At 52.7% G+C, this 23,746-nt stretch overlaps 1 protein-coding gene across 11 annotated transcripts in view; it reads left to right on the top strand.

Moving 5' to 3' along the window:
- The window catches only part of WNK2 (WNK lysine deficient protein kinase 2), a 155,740-nt gene that overhangs the window by 42,750 nt on the left and 89,244 nt on the right, over positions 1-23,746 (top strand). For all 11 annotated transcript variants that reach the window (XM_027098354.1, XM_027098356.1, XM_027098357.1 and 8 more), the window contains 7 exons: positions 3,331-3,488; positions 6,310-6,398; positions 8,399-8,618; positions 16,119-16,401; positions 19,745-19,947; positions 22,457-22,612; positions 23,005-23,196. In XM_027098354.1, coding sequence (XP_026954155.1) covers positions 3,331-3,488; positions 6,310-6,398; positions 8,399-8,618; positions 16,119-16,401; positions 19,745-19,947; positions 22,457-22,612; positions 23,005-23,196 — 1,301 coding nt within the window. The remainder of the gene's footprint in view (positions 1-3,330; positions 3,489-6,309; positions 6,399-8,398; positions 8,619-16,118; positions 16,402-19,744; positions 19,948-22,456; positions 22,613-23,004; positions 23,197-23,746) is intronic.

Here is a 23,746-nt window from a genome sequence, read left to right on the forward strand (position 1 = left end):
CCCTGGATGCCCTGTGAGTCCCTTGGCTCTGTCCCTTGGGTGGTGAGGCTGACTGGCACCAAGGGGCTGTTAGCACTGTGGGTACTAGGGAGTGGGAGGGAGGTCCGGAGGACAGAGGGATGTGGGGACTTTGTGGTCAGTGAGGCTGGAGCTGGCTTCAGTGGGCTGAGGGGTGGGTAGGGTGCCCCAGGCCCTGAGGCCCACAGAAAGGAGCCCTTGGGGTACTTTGGGGCACGGAGTGAGCGTGTGGGGCATGGGGGCTGAGGGATTCCACGTGGATGGCGGTTTGCTGGCCGTTCCTGCCTCTGCATTTCTTGTCCTCCTCTGAGAAGCCGCTCTGTGGCTGTAGCTGCCATGAGGAGATGGTCTGCAGCTCGTGCCAGCCCCGTGTGGGGTCCTGGTGTGGTCCTGATACACAGTGGGCACTATGTGTCCACCAGGCCCGGTGGGAGCCCCTCCAGGCTTTGCAAAGAGAGTGCTTGGAGGGACTGTGGGGCAGCCATTCACGGGGTTCAAGATGTCTGGAAAATGCCAGTGTGCTGCAGGGTCAGGTGGCTCCAGGATGTGGCTCTGGAAGCTTGGATCAGGTGGGATCGGGAGAGGCTCTCCTGCGTGCCGTGACACGAGGGCTTCTTCCCACATGAGCAGAATGAGAGGGTGACTCAGGGCTTTGCGAGGTCATGGTTTTGCTGTATGGTTGGAGACAGAACTTGACCTGTTTGTGGAAAATGAAACCGGTGGGAATTTGGAAACTTCTCTGGCAGGGTAGTGGGTTTGGAATGTGACATCTGGGGCAGGGTGGCCACGGGGGGTGCCCTGTGGACATGGGGCCTCCGGCTGAACAGGGAAGCTGAGTGGTAGGGCAAGGGTTGACCCAGGCCTCAGTTCCCTATCTGTGAAATAAGTGGAGCAGGTGAGGGTCTGGCTGTGGGGCACACCCCCAGGCCTGTGAGCTGCTGGAGGTTTCCAGGCAGGTTTTGCAGATTCGGCCTTGGAAGTGGGGGTTTCCTCGGTGCCTCTTTTCCCTCTTGGAAATGGACTTTCCAGTTGTTGGGGTGAGATGAAGCCTGGGTGTTTCCAGGAGGCACAGCGAGCCCCACAAAGGGTGCCTGATTTCATGGGGCTCCCTGATCACCCCACCTTTTGCTCAGCCGGAGCCCACGAGACTCCACACTCATCGTAAGTGGGGGCTGATTAACGCATCTAAACAGGCCCTGGACAGCAAGGCCCTGGCCTCAGCAAGGGGCCTCAGCTGAGTGTGGGGGGGTCTGTGGTCAGGTGGGGGATCCCGCAGGATGACGCTTTCCCCTCCGTGCTGTGTCCAGGGTACCTGAGGGGTGGTCGATGCTGTGGACCCATTCTGGGTGCAGCCGTCAGAGAGGTTTTGTGCAGATAAGACGTAGCCCACTTGAGACATCTGGGTGGCAGCCTCCCAGATGCTGTCCGTGACCCTTGTGGGGTTTGTCCCTGAGGGCCACTTGGATCTGATGCTGTCACGGTGTGCTCTCACTGCGATTGTGCTGGGTCCTGAGTAGGTGGAGGTGAAGTGGGCGCAGTCCTTCCTGCAGGTGTTCACAGCCATGGAGGCTGGGACGTGGGGGATGCAGGGCCATGGGGCTGAGGAGGTGTGCCCAGAGGTCCCTGGAGAGACAGGTGTCTCTCTTCTTAACATTTAAATTTAAATGGCTACATTGTAAGGAAAGAGAAAAAGGTTCAGTGTCTGTGGCCCAAGCGCATGCGCAGAATTGGCATCCCCCACCATCCCGGATTGGAGCTGGGGCCCACACACCCACTGCCCACCCTACCCACCCCCCCCAAAGCCAGGACATCTGGGGGCCTTGGGGTATTTCTTGTAAAGCAGCATTCCTGGTTCCCAAGGGTCTCAGAAGAGACTGAGCTGGGTGAGTGGGAGTCCTGACCAGGTGAGTGGGGTCCCCCCAGGCCAGCTCAGCTCCCAGCTTCTTGCCAGCAGCCCTGAGGCTCCTTTCTCCCTCTTCCCCTATAGATGCATATAGCCAAGTGCAAAAAATTTTCAGTACAGTCATATGGTTCAAAAGCCCAAAAGGATGAAAAATTCCTTGTGCAAGGTCCCTTGAACTCCTGTTTTCTCTCTACTCATCATTATTTCTGATGGAATCTTCTGGAATTCTTTATGCGTGTATGTAAATCGTAACATAGATTCTTGTTTTTCCCATTTTTTTACCCAAACTGTTAACTTTTTTTTACTAAACATATAGTACATCTTAAATTTGAAATTATAGGTAAAGGAGAAAAAATTAAAATCACCCTTAATCTCTCTGCATCCCAGGCCCCCCCACAACCCCCCATGCTTTTTAACCCAATAGTGTGTGCTGTTTTGCATCTGCTTTTCAAGAAAACTGGAACATTTTGAGAATCTTCCGAAGTCCACAAAGATGGAGAAGTGAAAATTAAAAGCAGCCTTATTGAAATTGATGGCCCCTTGTCTTTGCATTCAGCTTGACAGGTGCTCAACTGGACCTATTTTAATAAAAGGAGTTTGTGATTTTTAAAGCAAATGTTTGTTACAGGAAAATTAAAAACACCAGCCTAGTGTAACTAAAGGAAAAAGCAGCCATAACCCCACCTCCTAGATGAGTCATTTTGGTCTGTGCGTATCGTTTTATATGGGATGGTCAGCCTGCATGTGCAGTGGTATATATGGCTTATTTGACTATGTGAGTCTCTCATGGCCTTAAAAATTCAGAGTAGGCGTTATTTTAAAATCTCTTGTGCTTAGAATGGATGGGCAGTTCTCACCATAACACCTAGCTCTTACCTGCCAGGTGAATGGCGCCTGCCCAGCTGTCCCCAGGCAGCCATCCTCAGCGAAGATGATCGCCGTCTGGGCTGCTGGGTGCTCTGCTTGTCTAGGGACATGGGAGGCTTTCTGGGGTTTTGCAGTTTAAGGAGCTCTGTGGTGGCCACACGTTTCCGTCTGCTTGGGGTTATCTGGGCCTGTGGCCGGGACGGGTGTGCTCAGGCCTCTGCCTCCTCAAAGAGGCACCTCTGCCGTTTCTGGCACAAACCCTGTCTCCTGGGAAGTCATGGTCTCCCAGCTCTGTGGTCAGGGGATGGCGCTGTGAACTGATCCAACCTGGAATCAGGAGGGTCCTGGGGGAAGTTTGGGGAACTTCTGTCAGTAAAGCAGAATCCTGTTTGAATCCTGCATTCCAGGACCAATGACAAGGAGCATGGGGGCAGGGCCAGCCCTGGCTTGTGGATGGGGGAGGAGGTGTGGGGCTCTGAGAGGCCCAAGGGTCTCCTGGGCTCAGTGACCACTGACCCTGCATCTTTTGCTCCTGGGCGCAGGTACCCCCGAGTTCATGGCGCCAGAGATGTACGAGGAGCATTACGACGAGTCCGTGGATGTTTACGCCTTCGGGATGTGTATGCTGGAGATGGCCACCTCGGAGTACCCCTACTCAGAGTGCCAGAACGCTGCCCAGATCTACAGGAAGGTCACCTGTGTGAGTCCACCGGCCCCTGTGACGGGCTGTGTGTCCCGCGCTGGGCTCTGTGTGCTTTGTAAAATCCTCGCAGAAGCTGTGTGAGGACGGGAAGGAAGCCGTTTTACAGATGGGGAAATAGAGGCTTAGTGGGTAACTCAGGTCTCTGAGCTGCGGTGGAGTAGCAGCAGTTGTAATGTGGGTCATGGGCGGATCCTGGAGGCTGTCACTGGGGCCTCACGCAGCGCTGCGGAGCTGGAGCACCGAAGGGGCCTCTCCAGGAGGTGCCCAGGCCGCCTGTCCATAGAACCCCTCCTCTGTGCCACCTGGGGGCTGCTGGCTTTCCCATCTTCCGGCATGTCCCTAGGCTTTAACTGGATGGTTTCAGTTGTGAAAACAGCATCCTGTTCTTCTCCCTGTGGCTGTCCCGCTGGGTGGGGCATGCAAGGGGAGCATCCAGGGCAGGGCAGCTGGGGCTGTGGCTTTTCCGGGCCCTGGTAGCTCACTGTCCATTTGCACCTGCGACCCCAAGGCCCCACCACCCGAGTGCTGGTTGCCTCGCCCCGCCCCCGATGCAGCCTCCTCACTTCTGCAGAAGCATGAGGAGCCATGGTTCCGCCACTCCAGAGTGCCCGCCCTTATCCCGCCCTCACCTTGAGCCCTTCCCGCAGGTTGCAGCTTGCTTCTGTCCTTTGGTTCTTAATTCTAAGTTATCTGTTGGTCATTTATTTGCTTTGAGCCCCTCCTGTGTGCCGCTGAGGGTGCAAGGTGGGAAGGGAGAATCCTTGGTTGGCAGCACTTGTGGGCATGGGTCAGAGACCCACAGATAGGCGTGCAGCTCCCCAGTGGTGCTGACCGGAGAGGTGGGCCCATCGGCTGTGGGCAGTGGTCCTCCAGGAGGACAGGGGAGGGACCCAAGGGAGGTTAGAGCTGCATTGCCCGGCCTTGAAGGGGTGCTGGTGCCCAGGGTGCAGGTGGAGCAGCTGCTGACCTTGGTTCTGGTTGCACATGTGGATGGGGTGGTGGTCCTTCTGCTGGGCTTGGGGAGACAGGGACTGAGTCCCCTGGGCACATGCTCCTCGGCCACTCTGGTTCTTCCACCAGCCCTGCTGCCTCCCATTTAGGCCCTGGGAGACAGGACACTAGTCAGGGTCCCGCGGCTCCTACGTGGACCCACGTTGGTTTGGGTAAAGCTAGGCTCGGCCCCACCTTGCCTCCTTGAGGAAATCAGATGAAAGGTGCATCCCCTGATCCTTGGTGTTTCCTCTGTTTGCAATAACACCCGTGTGCTCTGGGTCCTCTGGGCCCTCACGCTACGCCCACACAGTGGTCCAGCCTCCAGCATCTGCTCCTGTCCTTGGGGGTCTCCTGGGGTCTTGGTGCCCATAGTTCTCAGCTGCCCCAACTCTGTGCTTCGGAGCCCAGAGACGCGAGCCCTTCAAAACAGCCACTTGTTCTTCTGGCACATTCTTCACCTGCTTTGGGGGCCTCAGCTCTCCAGAGATTTAAATGACAGTGTACGTACACACTTACCTGTATTTATACTTTCTCAGACCACCTGCCCCCACCCCCGTAGGACTGTGGCCTTTCTTTCTGGCATAGGTAAACTTTTTCTGTTGGCTTCAGTGGTGTGGCACGGGGTTCTCATCTTAGGGGAACCCCTTATCTGCTTCTGAAACCCAGCGTGCTGTGTCTGTTGCTGCACAGACTCCCCTGCGTGTCAGGCATAACCTGACCCCCATTGGTTATGGCTAGGGGTCGTGGGCAGGGGCTTGGTGGGCACCATGGGGCCCCAGCCAGGTGGTGGGAGCTGCTGGGGATACTGCACTCCCAGGTCTGCCCCTCGGCTGGGGGTGCGCCTCCCCTCTCCCCCATCCCTTTCTGTGGGAAAACGTATGCTTTAAAAAAACAAAAAAACAAGCCAGGACAAGACCTTTGAAGGCAAAGTCGTTTTGAAGGAGGAAGAACATGACGGTTGAGCCCTCACTGTGTTCAAAATGTTTAAAAACCAGGATCCCCTCCCCACAAACCCCACCCTGAATAGATTGCAGATAAGCCCGGCAGTCCAGCCCCTGTTTCTCCCGGAATCCTGTCTGCTTGTGGGATTGACACGCTGCTGCCCCCATGCCTCTGGCTGCACACCCCTAGCACCCGCTGGGTCTCCGGGGATTGACACTCTGCTGCCCCCGTGCCTCTGGCTGCACACCCCTAGCACCCGCTGGGTCTCCGGTCAGCATGAATGCTCGGTCACCTCCTGCTCCCGCTGCCTGAAAGGCATCTGATGTGGCTGCTGGCTGTGGAATTCCGTGGCACAGATGCTTGCTTGCAGCCCCCTCAAGCCGCCAGGCCTTGGAAGTCAGCCCCACTGGTGACCACAGTGGGGCCAGCCACGGCGACCACATAGTGGCCTCTGCACCCTCCGGGGGCTGTGGCGAGAAAGGCCAGCTCTTTAGGGTTCCTTGTCCAGCCTCCAAGACCCTCTGGGCAGCTGGCATGGGAGGCCCTGGCTGGCTGGTGGGTGGCCTTGGGCAGGTGCGCCTCTCCCGCCCCCTCTGCTGTGCAGTAAGAGTGCACGTGCTCCCTTGTGGGGAGCTGGGTTGGGCAGAGTGAGCATCGTTGATGTCTGCTCTGAGTGTCCCCTGAATCTTTCTCTTCCCCAGACCTCACTACTCCCAACAGCCCTTCAGTGGGGACTTAGACTGAAACAGCCCCCCCGACCCCAACCCCAACCCCAAACAAGGCTTATGCACTTCCTGCCTTCTCTTCTGCTGGGGTGAGTGTGAGGTGCGCAAGAAACAGACCCCAATTTGGTATTAGGTGACTCTGCTCATGTCATCTTCAGGGCATCAAGCCGGCCAGCTTTGAGAAAGTGCATGATCCTGAAATCAAGGAGATTATTGGGGAGTGTATCTGCAAAAACAAGGAGGAAAGGTGAGTTCCCAGGCAGCACTGGATCTGGGCTGTGGCTCTGGCTGAAATCGCTTCCCAAGAGAAGAAGAGCGTTGGAGATAGGCCACTTTAGGCCACAGGCATACCGGGTCCCAAGAGGCCTGCTGGGCGGTTGGTGGGCAGTCCCTGCCTGAGCTCTGCTGCCTGGAACATGCTCCCTGGCTTTGGGGACTGTCCTAGAGCCCCGAACCCCTTGGCTGGCTGCTTCTTGCCCACCCAGCCTGGAGTGTGGGCGCTACTGGGGCCTCATTCTTCCCTTGTTGCTTTTCTTCTGTGTTGTCCCCAGCAAGTCTATCCATCCCCCCAGCCTGGAGGACACCCCCATGCCAGGCTCCCCTCTCTCTCAGCTCCAGGCTGCGTCTTTCATGCACCTGTTTGTCTGACCCATCTCAAAGTCCCACATTCAAGTCAGAGCCCTTGAGATGCCCCGCAGACCAGCTCCCACCTCAGGTCAGGGCCCTTCCTTCCTCAGCTGGTCAGCCAGGATGCTAGGTGTGTGTTCGGAGCCTTCCTCCTTCCTTCCTCCCTCCCCCATCCCTCCTCCCTCTTTCCCTTTTTCCCTCCCTCCCCTCTTCCTCCCTCTTCTCTCCTCCCCAATCCTTCCTTCCTCCCTCTCTCTCTCCTTCCTTTCTTCCCTCCCTCCTCTCTCTCTTCCCCACTCCGTCCTACCTTCCTTCCTTCCTTCCCTCCCTCCTTCCCCATCCCTCCATCCCTCCCTTTTCTCTCCTTCCTTCCTCTCTTCTGGCCCTTCTTTCCCTATCTCCTCCTTTCTCCCATCTCCCTCCCTCCTCCCTCTCTCTTCCTTCTCCCCCCTGCCCTTCTTCTCCTGCCCATTCGCCACCCTCCCCATTCCTCCTCCTCCTCTCCCCACATACCTCTTCCTCACTTCCTCATGTGCCCTGCCTGCCCCTGCACACCCAGCTCATGCCCTCTCCCCCATTTCTGTGCCTAGCATTGATCACTGTCCTTTTCTGTCATCTCTCATGTTGGGGCCCTGTCCTGATCCCCAGGCCTTCTCTCTTGCCCCCTGCAGGTTATCGTGTTTTGTTTTTTAAACAAAAATACTAAACGACTGTGAAAAGTATATCACATCAGGAAAGTACAGAGACCACCTCCCAAACCAGGACAGACAGAGCCCCCAGGGCTGTGACCTCTGCACCCCCAGGGGCCCTAACTCCTGACCTTCCCCAGGGTCCCCACAGGCATTTGTCACCCTCCCTGAGGGTTGCTCACCCTACTCTCCCCCTTTCATTCATGGTGGCTGTCTGGGCTGCGTGTGGGATGTGTTGTCTTCAGCAGCAATCAGGGATGGGCCACTGGAACTCGAAGGCCACGGTGACCACAGACAGGATGCTGGGAGGAAGCCGGTCCCAGGACAAAACAGGGATCTGTTTGTGCCAGAGACGGGAACTAGACGAGCATTTAGGGATGTGGATTTGGGCGGCAGAGTGGTTAGCATGGCAACACCCACCCCCCATTACCGTGCTGAGGAGCCGCTGAAAATGTCCCTGCTTCCTTGAGGCCAGGGTCCCTCGGGTGGTGAGCTGGGGAGGTGGGGGCCTGCCTCTTCTGGGTCCAGTTCAGTTTTACCTGGAGCCAGGTATCCTGTGACAACTGAGAGCTCCCTGGCACCTCAGCAGGCTTTGACTACACAGTGCAGAGCCTGATTCAAACATTCTTTTCTGAATTACCCAAGTCTCTTAAAAGTGGGGATGTTTAATTTTTATAATGAGAGAAAAAAAGAAGGCTTACGTATTATGCAGTTAGATGTCTTCAGTAGTAGGTTTTTTCTCTTCCCCTGGGAGTTAAGGAATGGAGATGTACTGTTTTGTGCTGCCCTCAAGGGCAGATACTGCCCAGTGGGTAGTACAGTCAGAAGACTTTCTAGAGGGAGCTGGGCTGGTCGTGGCCCCTGCACCCCATGTCCAGGACCCCCTCAGCAAGTGTGCCTTTGTCCTGCCTGACAGCCATCCCCTCCCCAGGTACGAGATCAAGGACCTGCTCAGCCACGCCTTCTTCGCGGAGGACACAGGTGTGAGGGTGGAGCTGGCCGAGGAGGACCATGGCAGGAAGTCCACAATCGCCCTGCGGCTCTGGGTTGAGGACCCCAAGAAACTGAAGGGCAAGCCCAAGGACAATGGGGCCATAGAATTCACCTTTGACCTGGAGAGGGAGACGCCGGATGACGTGGCGCAGGAAATGGTAATGTGTGCTCGTTCCTTGGCAAATCTGGGTGCGTTCCTTGAAAGCGTGTGGTTTCCAAAGATTAGAATGAAGTCAGAAAGGGAGTGTGGTCCTGCAGTGGGTGGGCGGTTCTGGGAACAAGGATCCCTGTTGGTCGAGTGCAGCTGTGAAGGACGTAGGTCTGAATCACCCTGCTGCACAGATGTAGGACATCACCTTGGAAATGGTGCCGTGAAAGGATATCGCGGACTGGTCGGAGAGATCCCTGGGGACTTTAGCATAGCAGGAAGAGCCCTGTTTGGACCAGATTCTTGCTAACTTTGTGCAGGTGTGGGCCTTTGGGTTTGATCTTTATTTCACTTTGTTTCTGTGGAGGATTGTGGTCTGGAGGGCCTGGTGAGAGCAGGAGAATAGAGATGTTTTGTATCACAGAGGGAAAGAAGTATCCGTGAGAAATAAGACGCTGGTTTTGACTGGAAAATCTGAGCAAGAGTGAAAATATGCATGCTTGTTGCAGGAGAGTAAGTGCTTGGCTGTGCCTGTCATAACCACAGAAATGCATGCCCTTTTTTTATCTTTTTTAAAATAAATGTGTCACTGAAAATAGCACATCTATCAAAAATGTACTAAGTCACAAGGGTATGGCTGATGGAGTCTTTACAAGTGGATTCCCTGGACCCCAGTAGGTTTTTTTTTAAATTAATACAATAAAATATATTTTTACAAATTGAGGTATGGTTGATTTACAGTGTTCAGGTGTACAGCAAAGTGATTCAGTTATGTATATGTGTATATACATGTATACGTGTGTGTGTGTGTGTTCTTTTTTAGGTTCTTTTCTAATATAGGTTATTACAGTATATTGAATATAGTTCCCTGTGCTATACAGTAGGTCCTATTGTTTATCTATTTTATATATAGTAGCGTGTATCTGTTAATCCCAAACTCCTAATTTATCCTCCTCCCAACTCTTTCCTCTTTGGTACCATAAGTTTGTTTTCTATGTCTGTGAGTCTATTTTTGTTTTGTGAATAGTTCATTTGTATCATTTTTTAAGATCTCACATATAAGTGATATTGTATGATATTTGTCTTTCTCTGACTTTACTTCACTTAGTGTGATAATCTCTAGGTCCAACCAGGTTGCTGCAAATGACATCATTTCATTCTTTTTTATGGCTAATATTCCTTTATTTTATTTAAGTAATATTCCTTTATGTATATACAGTATCACATCGTTTTTATCCATTCAATTGTCAGTGGACATTTAGGTTGTTTCCATGCCTTGGCCTGTTGTAAATAGTGCTGCTATGAACATTAGGGTGCATGTGTTTTTTTTTTTTGAAATAGAGCTTTTGTCTTTTCTGGGTAATGCCTAGAAGTGGGATTGCTGGATCATATGGTAACTCTGTTTTTTAAGGAACCTCCATACTGTTCTCCACAGTGGCTGCACCAATTTACATTCCCCCCAACAGTGTAGGAGGGTTCCCTTTTCTCCACACCCTTGCCAACATTTATTATTTGTAGACTTTTTGATGATTGCCATTCTGACAAGTGTGAGGTCATACCTCATTGTAGTTTTGGTTTGCATTTCTCAAATAATTAGCCATGTTGGACATCTTTTCATGTACCTGTTGGCCATCTGTATGTCTTCTTTGGAGAAATGTCTGCTTAGGTCTTCTGCCCATTTTTTTGATTGGGTTGTTTGTTTTTTTTGGTATTGAGCTATATGAGCTGTTTGTATATTTGGGAAGTTAATCCCTTTTTGGTTGCATCATTTGCAAATATTTTCTCACATTCTGTAGGTTGTCTTGTTGTTTTGTTTATAGTTTCCGTCACTGTGCAGAAGCTTTTAAATTTAATTAGGTTCCATTTGTTTATTTTTGCTTTTATTTCCATTACTCTAGGAGACAAATCCAAAAAAATATTGCCGCGATTTATGTCAAAGTGTGTTCTGCCTATGTTTTCCTCTAGGAGTTTGATAATATCTAATCTTGCATTGAGGTCTTTAGTCCATTTTGAGTTTATTTTTGTATATGATGTTAGAGAATGTTCTAATTTCATTCTTTTACATGTAGCTGTCCAGTTTTCCCAGCACCAATTATTGAAGAAACTGTCTTTTCTCAAATGTATATACTTGCCTCCTTTGTGGTAGATTAATTGACTATAAGTGTATGGGTCTATTTCTGGGCTTTCTTTCCAGTTCCATTGATCTATGCGTCTGTTTTTGTGCCAGTACCATACTGTTTTGATTACTGTGGCTTTGTAGTATAGTCTGAAGTCAGGGAGCATGATTCCTCCCGCTCTGTTCTCCTTTCTCAAGATTATTTTGGCTATTTGGGGTCTTTCGTGGTTACATAAAATTTTTTAAATTATGTTGTTCTAGTTCTGTGGAAAATGCCACTGGTAATTTGATAGGGAAAGACCCCAGCATGGCCCTGGAAGGTGGGCTACAAGAGGTGGAGGGGAGGCTGCCTGCACAGGCTCCTGTGGGGGGCGTATCTGCGGGGCCAGGCTGTGCTGACCACTGCTCAGTGAGGCTCTGCTCAGATAAGGAAATTGAGGCTGGCCATGCCATGTAAGGTGTGGGAGCCACGGACCAAGGGGAATTCAGGGGACTGGGCATGTGTCAGGTGAGGGGTCCATGGAACTTGGTTTAGGTAGTTGCAGCAAGTTAGGGCAGGACAGGAGTGGGAGGTGCATGGCCAGTCAGGACCCTGCCTTCCACTGAACAGCAGCCTGTGCCCCTGATGGCATGTGTGGTAGGTGTGACGCCCTGCTAATGGCACGGAGCCCGTGTCAGGACTCCTTCTCAGCTGCTGGTCACATTCCTGGGCCTAGAAACAGACACCTCTGCTGTAATCGGATTTAACAGTATCATTTAGCTCTGTGCTTCTGGGAGGATCTTTTTATGACCTTGCATAGTGTGCACTGTTGAACTGCTACATATTTGTTGAGAGTTGCATTAAGATGATTACCAGCTTATCTATTTTAGTATAGTAGTTTGTATCTGTTAATCCCATCGTCCTAATTTGTCCCTTCCCCTCCCTTTCCCCTTTGGTAACCTATGTCTGTGAGTCTATTTCTGTTTTGTATATAGATTCATTTGTATTATTTTTTTAGATTCCACATTAAAAAATTAGAAAAGAAAAAAAAAGAGAATTACCAGCCCATCAGTCCTATAATTCAGGATCTCTGTTTTTCCATACCGCGACACTGTGGTCTCTCCATGCTTTCTGCTGAAGTTTAAAGCACAAACATAAGTAACGATCAAGGTGGTGTGCAGGCTGGTATCCTGTGAACTGAGGTTTAGGAAGGTGGGTTGCATATGGAGAGTGTCCTGGAGGGACCGCGGGGACTGGGGGTACCTGGCTAGCAGCTCCAGGTGTCCTGGGGGCAGGAGGAGCAGAGGGAGGCCTCGGGGGGGTTGGCTAGGCCTGCATGGAGATGAGGTGGGTCCCTGGACAGCCTTGAGGGGGTGTGTCTGTTGAGGTGCAGGCACCTCAGGAAGCACAGGTGGAGAGCAGTGTTCTCGTTCCCCCATGAGCATTGCATAGCGATGGCGTGAGAATGACAGGGTACACAGTTTCCACGTGGTGACCTGTCCTGGAGGCGCCTGGGACCCAGACAGCCTGTGCCATCTGCGTCTCAGCTGGACCAGGTACCTCCTCCAGCTCCAGCTCTGTTCTCGGTTCTGTTCCAGACACTCTTCGGTTATATGACAGTGGTACCCAAACGTGGCCTGGGCCCCTTCCCAGGACCTGCCCGCCCTCCTGAGAGGACTCATCCCTTCTCTGCCTCGACATAGAAAATACCTTGGCCCCTGGCCGCAGCACAGATGCTGCCCAGCCCCCAGGTCCTTGCGTACATGCCTGTGCCTGTAGCCACGGCCTGGTCCTCACCAAGTCCCTGGCACCTGACTGGACTCACGGGTGGGAGGTGTCTCCAAGAGCTCCCAGTGCAGGCCCTGGGCCTGGCGCCTCCCCCTTCCCTTTCCTCTGTCTCCTTTAAAAGCGCCTTCTTGTGGGGAACGTCCTCTGTGCTGTATGCCATCCTTGCAGAAGGTGCACCACTGTGTTCAGTTAAGGAATAATAGAAAAACAACACATACCCAACACTCTGCTTAAGAAACAGAATGAGCCCAGAGCCCTGGAGTGCCTGTGATGAAAGTGGCCGCACTCACACAGCGGGGTCTTCCACCTGTGTGAGCGCCCCGGTTGTTACTGGCTGCTGCTCCTGAACCCTGGCGAGACCTGGCTCCTGGCTGGTTCTTGCAGGTCAGTGCTGGTCCTGCAGCCGTTGGCCAGGGTCTAACTTTCCCTCTACTCCCCTCCCCTTCCCACCCATCCGTAAATACCAGAGCCAACCCTGGGGTCTGGGGCTCTCCTTCTCCCTGGGGTCCTGATGGCAGCTGCCTGGGCCTCTCCTGGGCTGTCCCTGGGCCAGGTGTTAGGACCCCGAGGAAGCCCCAGCTGGGCAGAGTTTCAGAGCTCACAACTCCCAGGTTGCTCAGCTGGGTGTTCACTTGCTGATAGCTTTAACTCAACACACACACTTCTTCAAAACTTAAAGTAATTTGAAGAGGAGATGACTACGAATGAAACACCAGTGTTGGTTATCATAAACAGATGGTAACCTTACAAAGGAAGTGCTTTGAAAGCATAGGGGTGTCACTGCACTGCCAGTTCTAGGACTTGGCACCTGGTCTGGGCTGCCCTGTTGTTAACACCTGAGCTTATTGACTGTTGAGTGGTGAAGATGATGAGGCTGCCTTCCTGAGGCTGCCTGGGGGTGGGAGGCAGGCCGATGGGATAGCTTTCTCTTCTCCCTCTACCATCTCCCCCCAGCAGGGGGCGTGGGGAGGGTGCCGGTGGTGGGTGGGGGATGCAGTGGGGAGGCCTGTGTGAATGTGGATCAGAACAAAGATGCCCCCAGGGCTCAGAGAAGGGTGGACTCTTTGGGGACCTGGGCTGGCTCTGATCTGGAAGTGACCCCTCGTGTAGACCCCCAGGGTGGGAGGGGAGGGAACTTGTAGCCTAGCCCAGGGATTCTCGTGTTTGTGGTACCAGCCCTTCTCCTACACAGCCTCCAGATAATAGGATGTTCCAGTGTGGCCAAATTCTCTGCTGTTTGGGAAAAAATAGAAGAAACACCTTGGAGAGGATCACTGGGGGGTGACTGTGAAAATGGAGATGGAAGGGAAAATGGGTCATGGGCAGAAAATAGAAATGGCAGGCAAGCGTGTCTGTGGGATGCTTTCTTTCCAGCGGCCTCTGGTCAGGTCAGCCACGTGGGGGTGGCACTGAGGGTGGGTGCTGAACCCTGGCTCAGCCTCTTCAGCAAGTCCTGGCCACGTGCCCAGCCCTGCTCACACCTCCCCGTCCTGGTCTGAGCCTGGCGGGGGCCTCAGGGTGGATGTCTGCAGGATTTCAGCACAGTTCATTCTGTCAAATGGAGTTGTCTTCTGAAATGAGTCTTTTGAAATAATCACAAACTTATAGAAAAGTTGCAAATGTGGAACAGAACTGTTCAAGGTGACTTCTTTTGGCCAGACCCGTGTCTGTTTCCCACAGACAGGGACTTTCCTAACAGCCACCTCGGCTGTCAGAACTGGGAGAGCAACCCAGCCCCACCCAGGGTCCGAGTTGTCCAGTGATGCCTTCATGGCAAGAGCGCAGATCAGGGTCGCTCACCACGGTCAGCCCACTGAGGACACTCCCTGAGATCACGTGGTTGAGGGTTTCTGCCAGGGGTGTCCATGTGCAGTTATAATTAATAACTATTTTGTGGGGAGGTACCTTGAAACTACGTAAATATTCCATTTTCACCAGGCTTGCGTTTATTTATATCTGTGTGCACTCACAGTTTCTCTTTTATTCAGTAGGTTGTATGCTCCATTGGTGAGTTACCTATCGCTGTCAACAAATTACCCCAAACACAGGCCTGTACACACTTATGGTCTTGCGCAGTCTCCGAGGTCAGGTATCTGGGAGTAGCTCAGCAGGTGCTTCTGGCTCAGGGCCCCTCATGAGGTGTAGCCAGTGTGTCTGCCAGGGCTGACTGGGGCCGAGGGTTTGTGTCTGCTTGCTCACCTGACTGGTGGCGGGACACTCAGTTCCCAGCCAGGTGGGACATTCAAAGGGCAGCTCATGACATGGCTTCATGGGAGCAGGTGATCCACAGGAGGGAGAGAGACAGAGACACAGAGGGAGAGACAGAGAGATAGAGACAGAGACAGAGACAGAGGGGGACACACAGAGAGACAGAGGCTGAGAGATAGATTGAGAGACAGAGAGACAGAGACTGCATGTATATGGCCCCCCTTCGTGTACCCTCACTCTGGCAGCAAACCCATCACTTCTGCCACCACAGATCACTTTCATTTCTCCTGTGTGCATTTGTAGACACGTCCTTCAAACCATCATACATCACTGTTTATTTTGGTGCTCAGAATGCCCCAGATTCAGCCAGTGGGAGGCCCTGGGTGCTAGCTTCCATGTTGTCCTGCATGTCTGTCATTTTCTGAGCATGTCCTTGATTTCAGGCACAGTGAGATGTCCAGCTCCCCTCGCCCTTTCCCTGCAAGCCTGAACCCACTCTCACAGCGGCCAAGCTCCGGTCGTTGGCCTGGGCCCACTCGGTTCAGAAGCACATGCTACACCATAAATGTACACACTCACATCTACATCTGGTGTATTTATGTGTGTTGTACTTTGAAAACCGTGAGTTCACATGATGCCAGCGCCCCAAGGTTTGTTCTCTGGTTTTCTCCTGTTTCACATGGGGAATCCCACAGTGACGGCGAGGAGCCTGGCTTCCGCCGTTTTGTGGTTTTGCCATAAATATTCTCAGAGAGCACTCTGATGTTTCCTGGAGATCCTTGATTCATTTACAAATGCTCTCAAATGCTCCGTTGGGAAAATTGGGTTCAGAATTTTGCTAGGCATGGGTACACACCTTTCTGGTCTCTTGTTACTAAATGTGCCTCCTTCCCCCAGCCTCTGTGACTTCTCAGAGAATGTCCAGGACAGCACTGAGGACTGGTTGAGGCTACTTGTCCCTGTCCCTGAGCACACAGAGGCAGCCAGGACCTCTTTCCCGCCCTCGGCCAGCCTGAGCAAGGGGCTCCATGAAAGCCCTGCGGCCCAGCCAGTGAGGGGCCACTCTGAGTTTTGGCCCTGCCAGAGGCAGATGAGGTTCTTCCCTTCTCCCTCACACATCCAGCCCATGGTTACGAGCATCTGCTGTGTTGCCGCCGACCAGGAGCCGGGTCAGTGTAGGTTTAGATGGTCACTCTCCCTGTGGATCTGCAGTTGATGGCGGGAGGATATTTACTTACGGGATGACGAGAGCGTCCACGAGAGGAGCGAGCTTGGTGATGGGGGTGAGGGACCCGAGGAGGGGACTTTGGGCAGAGACCCCACGAGCAGGAGGCGGCGGTGCATACGGCAGGGTTGCCTGGTAGTGGGGCATGTGGGTGGGGCCCATCCCAGTCATGACACGGTGATTTCCTTTGCAGATTGAGTCAGGATTTTTCCACGAGAGTGATGTGAAGATTGTGGCCAAGTCCATCCGTGACCGCGTGGCATTGATCCAGTGGCGGCGGAAGAGGATCTGGCCAGCGCTGCAGCCCCAGGAGCAGCGGGACCCCGGCAGCCCTGACAAGGCCAGGGGCCCACCCACACCCCTGCAGGTCCAGGTGACCTACCACTCTCAGGCTGGGCCGCCAGAGCTGGAGGAGCCCGAGGCCGACCAGCACCTCCTCACCCCTGCGCTGCCGGCCAGCGCCACCTCCCTGGCCTGTGAGTGCTGCCCGCCCCAGGGCCCCCCTGCCCTGCCGCCCTCCCCTTAGCCCACCCCGCGGGTATGAATGATTGGTGTGGGCAAACATTCTTCCAGGGAGGGCACTGGAAGCATCCCCACGTTGCAAAGAGATCTGTTCCCAGAGGGGTTTAAGTCTCCCTGAAGTCCAGCTTCTCAGGACAGGTGGGGGACAAATATCCAGGGAGACCCAGAACCTCCTGCGCCCCCCGAGCCAGCAGGGATAGAGCTTGTTTAGTTCAGCTACTTATCCCGTCTGGAATATATCAGTCCCCGCCTCACAGGGAACCTGAGGGCTGGGCCTCAGGCCTGGAGTCGCTGACCAGTGGAGGCGTCTGTGCCACATGCTGTGGTCCTGGGGCTGCCAGTGGCTGCAGCCTCTAGTCATGCCGTGGTCTTGGTTGTGACTTTTGCTGCTCGGATTGTCCGTCCCCAAGGTTATCTCCCTTCTGGTACTGAACCTTTGAGACCTTTAGTGTGTTTCCCAGAGAGTGTCACTGATGGATTGGTGGGAGTCACTTTGTAGCTGGCTTCATCTCAGACCACTGGAATGAAGAATCCTGTGTCTTCTCCATGTCTAAGTGGAAGTCCTCAGTATCCTAAAAATTTAGCCGTGAGCTGAGGATGGGGGATGTAGCCTTTTCTGTCTGTTCTGTGAATAAGCATGGAGAGCTGAGCCACCTGCCCAAGCCACTATTTCAGGTTGTTTGTGTGGAAAGACCAAAATAGTCTGTGTAATCTATTTAATAGTTACATCCTTTCTTTATCAGTAAAATAGCTAAACATTCTTCAAAGCAGGCTGTTTGAATTCAAACCATCGGCTGGCTGGCCATCACTTTGAGATAGGTTGCCTACTGTTTACTTCTCTCCTACCTGCTCAAGTTTGCTTTGGAGAACAGAATCGCCACATCATCACTCCATTTTCTGAAGAACCGAAAAATTAGTTCAAGAGCATAAAGTTTTTGCAGGAAAAGGCTTTCCACTCCTGACATACCACTACACACTCTGAAAACATAATTTTTAGTTGAAAAATTTCTAGGACAGGAATTAAGAAATCTCCTTTTGTTGAACTTTGAACAGATACAGTCTGTGACCTAGAAAATGCTCTGCTGTGGTAAGATGTTGTGACACAGGCTCGACCCGTTGCATAGATGTGAATCAACAGATGAGTTTAGGGTGGGCGTTCTGTCTGCAAACAGATCCCCTTCCTGACTGACTAAGAATGAGTGTGCTTCACGTAGTGGCCATGCTTCTCAAAAACAGTTTTACCTATTTACCGTAATTTCTCTAAAGTAGACTATATTTAGTCACATTTTATAAAATTCAGAAAATCCAAGAGGGTATACAGCAGAAGCCAGTTCATTTTCCTCCCTGGAGGTCACTGATGTTTTAAGTCTTTTAACTTTAACTTCCAGAGATAATAACTTCCAGACGTAACCTATACCTGCAGTCTACCACACACACGCTCAACATGCATATGCATACATACATACATGTGTGCACGTAGAATATACCCACACGAGTGCATGTGCACAGGCTCATGGGCACACGTGCACACACGTGGGCACCCCTGTGTCTCCCTCTAATCTGTAACCCACAGCACCCTGCACATGCTCTTCTGCACCTTGCAGTGGGTCAGAACAGAAAGCCTGTGCTCAGCCATCCCTCTGGCCGCAGTGCCTGGGGCCGGCTGGACCACACTGTGCTTCATAAAGATGAACTAATGTAGACGCAAGCAGCACACACATCACTGGAGGGGACCTGGTCTTAGATAACAAGATGGGCACACACACACTTTCATATATTGGAAGGTGCAGCAAATATCATATGTTTTGACTCCCCACTCTGTTTTCTGTTAGCTGCCCACCAGCTAACCAGATCAGGCTCAAGCCTGGGCCAGCATCTGTGACTGTGAGAACACAATTTGTCAATAGGTTAAAAGTGATTTTTAAAAATAATTTTTATTATACAAATAAACACATTCACTTTAAAAATATAAAGTGTCACATATATGGTTAGAGTCACTGTACCTGAAATTGGTCTGTACACTCTCTCTCATGCACTCACCTCTCTGTCTCTGTCTCGTGTGCCCACACTCTGTCTCTCATGTGCACATGCTGTCTCTGTCTCTAAGTAGCAATGACTACCAGCCACCTCATCAAAACTCAGAGCCACTTGGTAAATTGGTTTTGCACAATCAAACCTCACCATTCTTAAGTCTTCCTGGGTCAAAATAAGTTCTGATCAGCTCTTGGGAAAAATTATTTTGTTGCAAAGCCAACAAGAGTCCTCTTTTACTTTATTTGTTTAAATTACAAATGGACACGTAGGCCAAAAGGTGCCCCATAGAAATAGCTTGGTGTTCATAGGTGACAAATCCTAATGCTTATGTAGCTTTTGGAACCTGGAGGCAGTAAAACAAAAGTGCCACTTCAAACAGGTTTTTGCTTTTCACTCTTGCCTGGCATGACCATGCAGGCGCCCTGTCTTCCCAGGTGTCTTCCCAGGCTTGGTGAGACCAGCCTGTGGGCCGTGGCAGTCTTGTCTGTGCCCCCATGTGCAGGCAGCTCCTTCCACCCAGGCTGGGTTTGATGGCCAATCTGGGCTGATCTTGGGTGAGGCTGGCCTCTTGGGGGGCTGCCTTGGGCCGTGGACTCTCCGGGTCCCCCTTTTATGGCCTCTCTGTGGGGCAGGCACCTCCTCCGCCCCGTTTTCCAACCACGTTACACCTGGGCCTGTGAAGCGAGGGGCTAGATTTGGACCCAGGTCTTCCTACTTCAGGCTCTTTGCTGTGGTGAGTGGAGGTGGTCAGGGTCCTGAGACCTCCCTCCCCTGCTATAAAACTCAGGTGGTAGTTCTTTCCTCCACATGACTGTAGCTTTTCCTAACTTTGACGTTCCATCTGGTGCCTTTGAAGAGCTGAAAGTGCTCACTTTCAAGGCCAGGTCAGGTGCCAGATGAGGTCCCTATCTGTAAGCTGGTGGAAGTTGTCCTGCCTACAGAGGGTGGTGCAAGGTACCCACCTGGGATCCATGGTGGCCCATGGTGAGCACCAACAGATGTCAGGCAGTGTGTGGGCAGGCTGCCAGGGCCATTGCTGGGTGGTACAGTTACAGCCCCCTGTACCATTCTTTAGTTGATTTTTTTTAATGACACACATTTATTATGTATGTGATCTGGAAATGTAACCAAGTCTTTGTTTTACAGAAGAAAACACGAGGACAAGCTATCCCATGTTTGCGTTCCCTGAGACTTGCTGGAGTGCTGTGGGGGTGATGTTTGGGGGTGCCCGCTTTGAGCTGTGCTTTTGTCCTCCTTCCCCAGCGGACAGCACGTTTGACAGTGGCCAGGGCTCCACGGTGTATTCGGACTCGCAGAGCAGCCAGCAGAGCGTTGTGCTGGGCTCGCTGGTGGATGGAGTGCAGCCCCCCGCCCAGTGTGTGTGCAGCCCCCCTGTGAGCGTGAGTGACGGGCCTGTCCTGCCACATAGCCTGCCCTCCCTGGGGGCCTACCAGCAGCCTGCCGTGGTGAGTCAGCCCACCCCTTCTGGCCAGAGTTCCTGTCCACATGGACTAGAGTCTGTGAGGGTCCATCTAGTTGGTGCTGGCCTGTTGTCAGTTCCCAGCCATGCAAAAGCAGGCCCGTGGGAGGTCCATCCTTGCCAGTAACTGCAGGGCTGCAGGCTGGAGCAGCCTATGGTGTACCCTCAAAGACCTGCCAGATGAGAAAATACTGGAAACAGAGCCCAGTGACACCCAGTGCTTGCAAAGCTGTGATAAACCTGGCAAGGTCCCGCCCTGTGACTGACGCTGGGCCTGAAAAGTTACTTCTGACTGTTGCAAAGGTGACAGAAAAGCATCATTTATAGTAATGAAGCCTTTGATTTTGTCTCAGTGTCTGGCTTCACTGAGGGAGTGTTAAGTATCTCCTGGCATTTCTCCACCACATATGCAGCTGTTAAAAGTTAGAGGTATGGAAACGACCAAATCACGGGAAGCATTTTCAGTGATGTTTGAGAAGTAGGATTGAAAGGGCCTCATGCTTCTTTATGCCTGTGGAATAATTTGTTAGATGAGATGGAAATTGCTAGATGAGGGAGTCACATTTAGCATTTGTTTTTTTATTTTGATTTTTTTTAATGTTAAAGAAAGCAAAACAATTGCTTGCTTCCCAGTCCCAAATGGTCAGTCCCAGGGAAGTTGCCCTTGAGCCAGGCTGTGGAGAGGGGTCCAGAGAGAGATTTAGATGGCCCTCAGGCCCAGAAGTGGTCAGGGCCAGTGCCCCTGCCCGAAGAGCGTCTCCTGCCTCACGTTACAGTGGCTCCCAACGTGCTCTCACATGTGCTCTCACTCCACGCTCTCACGTGTGCTTTCAATCACGCACTCTCACACTGCGGCTGCCTTTTGGGGCTGCTGAGTGCCGGGCCCCAGCCTTTCTGGCCACCTCTGTCTCTCTTCCCTCCCCTCCTGACTGCTCAGGCTCAGAAAGTCCCTTTGGAAAAGCAGTTGAAGCATTTGCCTCTGCTGACTGGAACCCAGTATTCATCTGCAGTTTGACTCGTTTCACAAAATTAAGTGAAATATGATTTTAGAGCAGGAAGAGTTCATTTATGAGAAGGCCACCTGCTTCTCAGAGCAGTGGTTCTCGGCTTTAGGTCACCCATGCTAGGGCTGAGCCAGAACCTTCCACCGGCCCTCATCCCCTCTAGGGCAGGATCATACTTTCCCTGGCCCCACAGTGTGCTCTCCACCCAGGTCCCTGCAGCACTGCCCCTGTCCTAGTTTTGGCTCACAGGCCGGGATGCCCGTGCACAGGTAGGTCGAGGGCCTGGCCAGGATGCACCCAAAATTGGCTGGAGTGTTCTCTCCCATCTTTTGCCTATTTATGCAAAAACACCTTGGACAGAAGGGGTCCCCAGGGTGCACTGAGGGCTCCTGGGGAGGGTTGCCATGGTGATTTGCCCCTGGGACCCAGGGAAGAAGTGGCACAGACGGTGGAGTCAGGAGTACAAGCCGCTCCTCTGAGGCCTCCAGGCTGCCTGAGCTCCTGACTCCTGCTGGGCTAGGGATTGCGGCTCTAGGAACACGTGCACACGTGACTCATTCCGCCCTGTGGCTTCAAGTGAACGCAAAGGAGAGGTTCCATTCTACCCCATGCTGCTTTTCATAAAGCGTTTACTGCAGAAGATGAAATGAGTGATAATGGTTTTGGAAATCACGTGTTTCATCTAGAAAACAAGTGAGAGAACTTTCTGATGTCGATGTGCTCTCACCTTCAGAAGTCATCTCTGTGTTTTTTCCCATAGCTCTCACCTGCTTCTCACATCCCCACTATTTTGAAGTAAATCCTAGACAGAAAGATGTTTTGCCCCAAGATATTTCAGTCTATATCTCTTCAGGATCAAGACTCTGAAAACAAAACCCCGTACCATTATTGCACCTAAAAATGAACAAGTTATTAGCTGTTCTTAATAGCATCAAACATCCACTACTCAGATTTCTGACTCTTTCCTAGTCCATGTCTATGCTGTGCTTGGCGGTGAGGGCTCACGTCTGTGGCCTTGTTTCTTTCCTGATGGGTGAGTCATGGGAGACTCGCAGCTCTTCAGGGCACCCCTCTCTCCAGCTCTGTCCCACGTTTTATTCCCACGTTTCCATATTCTGTTTGTGAATATATCCACCTGTACACATTTTATATTGTCTTATGAACAAGACACGTATGCCTTTTTATCTTTCCCTCATTTAATGTCATAACAAGCGTTTTCCAAGGTTCCACAAATCTCTTTTAATGATCTTTTCTCACAGCATGAGATTCTGTGGAGCTGAAGTTCTAGGACATTCCCTGGTTGGGAGGTGTGGCTGTTCTTGGGTTAGGGACCTCCACACCTTGCTTCTGCTGCATCATGTTCCTCGGAAAGGGTCCCTGGCAGGATGGCAGGCACGGGGAGTGAGAGATGGGTCCCTGGAGATGGTGAGTGTGTGCTTGGCAGGGCTCCTTAGGACAGCTCCTGAGTGTGGCTCTGGGTGCTTTTTGCAGCCTGGCCTGTCGGTGGCCTCCATCCCGCCCCCCGCCCGCCCTCTGCTCCCACAGCAGCCTTTCCCGGAGCCGGCCATGAGCTTCGCCCCTGGGCTGCCGCCGCCCAATGCCCCTGTGCCGACAGGCCCAGGCCAGCCCACACCCCCCGCCCACCAGGTGAGTGCTGGCTGCCCCTCTTTATGGGTACCATGGGTGCCTCGGTCTCCCCAGGCCCTGCCCATCCGTATTGGCTGGCCTGAGCCCAGTGTCTGTGAGCCTCCTGGCAGGTCCAGGCCCCCTATACGCCTTCTCTGCAGTTCCCCAGGGCCCAGGGTGTAGATGGGAGTGGGGGTGAGTCTCTTGTGTCTGTGGAGTTCAGGGTTCCGCAGCACTCAGAAGGTCCCCGATGCACACAGTGGTCCTCCCAGATCTGTGTGTCCCGGGCTCCAGCCTGGGTGTTTGAACATGTGTGTGGGTATGTGTGTGAGTCGATATATTCTGTTGTGTCTAAGTACATAGGTGTATCTCAGGAGGACACTGGTCTAAGAGAAGCCCCTCTCTCTTTCTAGCCTCCTCACCTGACCCAGCCGGTACCCCTGCCACAGGTCCTGGCCCCACAGCCTGTGGGCCCCCTCCAGCCGGTGCCCCCCAACCTGCCTCCATACCTGGCTCCAACCTCCCAGGTGGTGGCCCCTGCTCAGCTGAAGCCCCTCCAGATGCCTCCGGCGCCCCTGCAGCCACTTGCTCAAGTCCCTCCACAGGTACCTCTCTGTCCCCTGCCCTACAGCCTCACCTTCTCCCCCAGTCTGGTTGGCTGTTCCTTGTCCTCAGGGCACACGGGTCCCTCAAGAGACAGACACTCCCTGATGACAGGGCGGCTGGGCTGCCGTGCTCTCCTGCCTTTGACTTCTGCCCCACATGCATCTAGGATGGGGAAAGGTTTAGTCCAGAGTCAGACCAGAGAAGCCAGGGTGGGGCTGTGAGCACGTAGCTATAGTCACCGTCCTCCACAGAGCTACTCGAGGCTGTGCTGACCCTGGATTCTTGGGAGTCCAGGGGACAGCCGAGCAGCTCGCCAACTACAAAGAAGAGTTGACTGTAAAAGTGACTTCTGGTGCCCGTCTTCGGGGGAGCATCACGGGACCAGTATCACTTGATAGCACGTGGTTGATGCTTGGGTGCTGTCACTCAGGCTAATGCTGTCAGTGGTCATGCATGTTTCCAGTGAACCTTGATCACGGGACGGCTTTTGTTTCATGGATCCCATTATAGTGTGTTGGCAGAGCTAGGATGGGAAGTGAAGCTGTGAGT

The sequence above is a fragment of the Aethalodelphis obliquidens genome, unplaced genomic scaffold, assembly GCF_003676395.1.
Source record: "Aethalodelphis obliquidens isolate GAN/ISIS:26980383/991018 unplaced genomic scaffold, ASM367639v1 scaffold122, whole genome shotgun sequence".
In the NCBI taxonomy this organism is placed as follows: Eukaryota; Metazoa; Chordata; class Mammalia; order Artiodactyla; family Delphinidae; genus Aethalodelphis; species Aethalodelphis obliquidens.